At 48.0% G+C, this 4760-nt stretch overlaps 1 protein-coding gene across 1 annotated transcript in view; it reads left to right on the top strand.

Annotated features, from left to right (window-relative positions):
• Morn5 (MORN repeat containing 5) overlaps nt 1–1561 on the top strand; it is a 33624-nt gene extending 32063 nt beyond the window's left edge. The window contains exon 5 of the mRNA XM_042678738.1: nt 1379–1561. Within this exon, the coding sequence (XP_042534672.1) occupies nt 1379–1458 (80 nt within the window). The 3' untranslated portion in view covers nt 1459–1561. The remainder of the gene's footprint in view (nt 1–1378) is intronic.
• The last annotated feature ends 3199 nt before the right edge of the window (nt 1562–4760 follow it).

The raw sequence follows: 4760 nt of genomic DNA on the forward strand, positions 1-4760 counted from the left end.
GGGCAGAGGAGACCCTTCCTTACCAAGAGAAGAGAGGTGACAGAGAGAGGGGGTGCAGGCTCAGCTGGGAGCACGGGTGAGGGAGGGTCTGTTCAGGATCAGTGATCCCCATCCTGGAATTTCCCCCAAGAAATTCTCCCACATCCTTATGCAGGAAGGCTTAGGCCCAGAATGTTGGTCCTAGTGTCGGTCCTGGCATGGGGAAGTTGGAAGCCACCTCCACTTGCCAACACTGGGAGGATGGAGAGAGGGGGAGGAAGGGGAGCCAACCACGGAACACAGGACACAGGCTGCAGCCATGAGGCATAGAACTAGAGGTATATATGGCAGCCAGAAGAGATCCTGACCCTGTACTGCTGAATGAAAGAAGTACGACACAATGAAACTCGCCACACAATGCTGTTTTTTGTAAATTAAAAACACATTCACACACAAAGCAAGAATACATATTTTATAGTGCTGGGTGCATTTTTAGGGGTATATATCCTCCCACCATTGGAGTAGGTCCCTGTGGTGATGGATGAGGGGGCTGAGTGTGGGATCTGGAGGAGAAAGGGGGAAAATAATAAAGAAAAAGGAAGTAAATCACAGGGGTTCTTCACAGAGAGATGACGATAGAGCACCAAGGACTGGAGTGGCTGACTCAGTCCTGGATTTGAGGTTTTGAAAAGCAACACAGGCTTTGTAGTTAGAGAACCGTAGGCTCAGTTCCCGGACTGTTCCACATACTAACCCTGGAGCTGTGGACAAGGGTCCCATCCTCAAGAGCCTCTGTCTGTTCATCTCTCCAGTGCATCTTGCCATGGTACCTTGCCTGTCACAGAGGCCCTGGAGACGAGGGCAGGGAGATGACTGCATTCAAGGCCTCAGGGAATGGCACTCCCCTTGAAGGCACTTGAGTCAGCAGAGAGTGTTGGCTCCCTGGGAAACCACAGGTTCTTTGAAGGGTCACGAATAAACAGAAACCAATATCTGAGCCTCTGTCTCCTGGCACTACAGGCCTGGCTCTGCTACATGGCAGGGATTATCTGTGATCTACCAGCCCAGGTTGAGTGTGAGGGCCTCACTCTCTTACTGTCCCTCGGGATCAGATGAGCTTCAAATGGCCAAGTCACCTCTAGATGCCTCCAACAGCAGCTGCAGCCACAGACTATAAACCCTTCTATGTTCATTCTCCCCCCACCCCCTGCAGGTGCTCTGTGGAGGATTTGCTTTCAATGAAAGGTCTATTACTGCCCACCAGAGCTAGATACATAGGCCATGGGCAGGCCAGCAGCCTGTGATGGAATGCACTCCGTTCTCCCACCCAGAGTACTCCCAGGACAGGGGAGGTCTCAGAGAGCATCAAGTGTAACTGGCTCTTCCTCTTTCCCCACAGATGATGATGAGCATGAGTGGATCATCAAGACCTGTCGGAAGGGCTGGGATGAGATCGTTGGTCACAGGCCCAAGCTGTGAACCCTACCAGAAGTTTCCATCTGCCCTGCTGACATTGGGAATAGGATGTAGATCTAGAACTTCAACTTTTGACTCTGGAATAAAGGCTTCCTGTACTTTGTTATGTAGTGGACCTAACTGTGCTGGCTTTGTAATCCGTTTCCCAGAAGGTGTCTTTGTTTTACCTGTGTCAGAATCATCTGGACAAAATTATGAACTATAGTTGTTCCCAGGCCCCAGCCTAGACATGCTGACCAAAATCTGTGTTCCAAGGTATTGGTATCTCACATCTGGAATCCTAGCTACTCAGGAGGCCGAGATCTGAGGTTTGAAGCCAAACTGGGCAAGAAATTCTGTGGAACTCTTATCTCCAATTGTGGAGCTATGGCTCAACTAGTAGAGTTCCAGCCTTGAGCACAAAAGCTCACGGATAGTGCCCAGGCCCTGAGTTCAAGCCCCAAGTGCTAGCACAAAATAAAACCAACAAACAAAAGAGTTTATGGGAATACAAACAAAAAAGAATCTCTGAGAATTGCCTTCCCAGGTACTACTTATGTAGAAAGAAGTTTGAGAACCATTATCTTATAATAGCAGATATATCTAATTAAATAAGCAACGGGCAGGTATAAGCAGTGTGTGTGTGTGTGTGTGTGTGTGCCATTTTCTCTGCAAGGAAGGGCTGAGAATTGCCTTTTGCAGATGGGGAATCTGAGGTTCAAAGTGACTCACTTGGTCTGAGGGCAGTAGGACCTGATCATTGTGCCCAGCTCACAGCCAGCACCTTTCTAAAGGTACAGCAATGACTTCCTAAGACTGCCTTCACCTCTGTCCAGCTCAGCCACCTGAGAGGCACAGAGTCAGTGTAGTCCCCGAGAAAGAACATTACCTTGGCATCATCTACACCCAGGTTCAAATCCTAGCTGGAACAAAGACATCATATAATCCAGGACATGTCTTTAACCTTTCACTTCCTTCTCTATAAAATGGCTATAGTGGCTTTACCTGGGGTGAGGGGAAGGGAAGTGAGGTGGGGAGAGCCAGGCAAGATGGAACCAAAGTCCTCATGGCCAGATCATCTGGGTTTTGAGGAGCAATTTTCTTTCTTCCCATTGAAGAGGAAAAAGCTTTTTCCACTGGTACATTAAAAAACCCTCAACCACAGGGAGAAACCAGTGATTCTGGACAAGTGCCAGCACAACCCAGAATGCTCAGAGAACCAGAACTTTTCAGCTACAGAAGCACAGACATTTACTGTTGGCCACTGCCAGATTTGACTGGGATTCCAAAGCAAAATGGGCACAGCAAATAAGAAACAAAGGATTGGGCTTATTAAACTCATTAAGCCTGTGATAAGTGCTGTCTTCAAAAAGATGTGTAAGCTGGGCATCAGTGGCTCACACCTGTAATCCTAGCTATTCAGGAGGCTAAGATCTGAGGACTGCGGTCCAAAGCTAGCCTGGGCAGGAAGGTCCATGAGACTCTTGTCTCCAATTAACCACTAGTAAACCAGAAGTCGTGCTGTGGCTCATCTGGTAGAGCACCCGCCTTGAGTTGGAGAGCTCAGGGACAGTGCCCAGGCCCAGAGTTCAAGGACCATGACCAAAAAAGAAAAAAGAAAAAGAAGATGTGTAGAGGGTGTGGTGGTGCACACCTGCAATCCCAGCATTCGGAGGCCGAAGGATGACCAATTCAAAGCTAGCCTGGACTATATATGAGAATCTGCCTCACAAAAAGGAAAAAGAGGGAACAAAGATCAATTAGTTAACTGTGCATATAATCATGCCTTAAAATACCCAGACAGCACATTTGTCAGCTATAACCCAAGACATGGCCACATGTTCCAGGTCCACTTATGGCCCCCAAGCATCCCGGCCCTGTCTCCTGGGAGGCTGCTCTATCCTGCCGGCCCCTAACTGTGTCTGCTGGTCACCAGCGCTGCACAGTGGAGGGCAGAAGCATAGGGATTGGGATTGGGAGGACTCTGCTAAGGTCTGCAGAGGGAGGAAATCAGATCTCAAACCAGAGACACAGAGCGGTCATGCAGGGAGAATCAGCAGCCAGAGGGAGGCCTGGTCCCACTCTCAGCTATATCACAGAGGGGACTGGGGAATCACCTCCCTCCAATTGCCTCAGGAAAACCACAGGGTTGAGATCCACTAGTGGTCCCAAATTATTGTGAAAACAGAAAGTACATTCAGGTAGGAGAAACACACACATGCATACACATACAACTAAATCAGTATGTTTTAGTGATATATCTAAATTAACATTACAAAATGGAAGAATTAACAAGGAGGGGACAGCTATGAAATCAGAGGTGGCTAACAACAACAACAAAAACAAAAACTAATAAAGACAATCGCCCTGCAGTGTCAGTAGCCATGTGAATTAGGAATGGCATTTTACAAGCAGCAGTCCAGGGCTACAGGAGGCTTAGGAGCCTCCATACCTGACAGGGTTTCTCTACTCTCCATATCCAGAGGTTTGGCTTGAACAAAGGATTCTGTTAGATAAAGATTAGATAACCACTGAAAAGGTACACTTCTGGGGCTGGGAAGTTGACTCAGTGGTAGAGTGCTTGCCTTGCATGCATCAGGCCCTGGGTTCAATTTCTCAGCACCTCATAAGCAGAAAAAAGCCAGAAGTAGCACTGTGGCTTAAGTGGTAGGGCGCTAGTCTTGAGCTGAAGAGCTGAGGGAGAGCGCCCGGGCCCAGAGTTCAGGCCCCATGACTGGAAAAAAAAAAAAAAAAAGGTGCACTTCTTCCATTTTCCAGAGTACGTGATACCACCTGGTCTGGTGTAGAAACTGATGCCTTATCTCTCTTCCCAAGGTGCCTTAACTTCACCTTATTTAATTCTTCCCCATCATCCACACAGGCCTGTGTGTCCCTCCCTCTTTGCCCTCCTACCAACACCTTCATCTTTCCTACATATTCTCAGGAGACAGGATCCAGCCCAAATGCTTTCCCTCAGCCCCACAGGTAGCTGGAGAGATCTGTTTACATAGAATTGACCAGACTTCTTTAGGGCAAGGTCAGTCTTGGACACTTCTCTGAATCTAGAAAGCCAGCACAGGATTCAATAGAGAGCTGGTAGTGTCAGAGCTAGTGTTCAAGGGGCAGAGTGGAAGACAGTAACCAGCTTGATTGCCTACAAAGACTAAAACGCAAAGGAGAAGCAGTACCTAGAGAAGCATTGTACCTTTACAATGCACATTTTACTAACTGGGAAACAGTACCAACAGTGAAATTCTGGAAGCCTGAGAGCCAGAGAGCAGGAAAGAAATGGAATCCCATCATGTTCCTGATTCAAGTGCCAGCAC

The sequence above is a fragment of the Dipodomys spectabilis genome, unplaced genomic scaffold, assembly GCF_019054845.1.
Source record: "Dipodomys spectabilis isolate Male_0828 unplaced genomic scaffold, ASM1905484v1 ptg000046l, whole genome shotgun sequence".
In the NCBI taxonomy this organism is placed as follows: Eukaryota; Metazoa; Chordata; class Mammalia; order Rodentia; family Heteromyidae; genus Dipodomys; species Dipodomys spectabilis.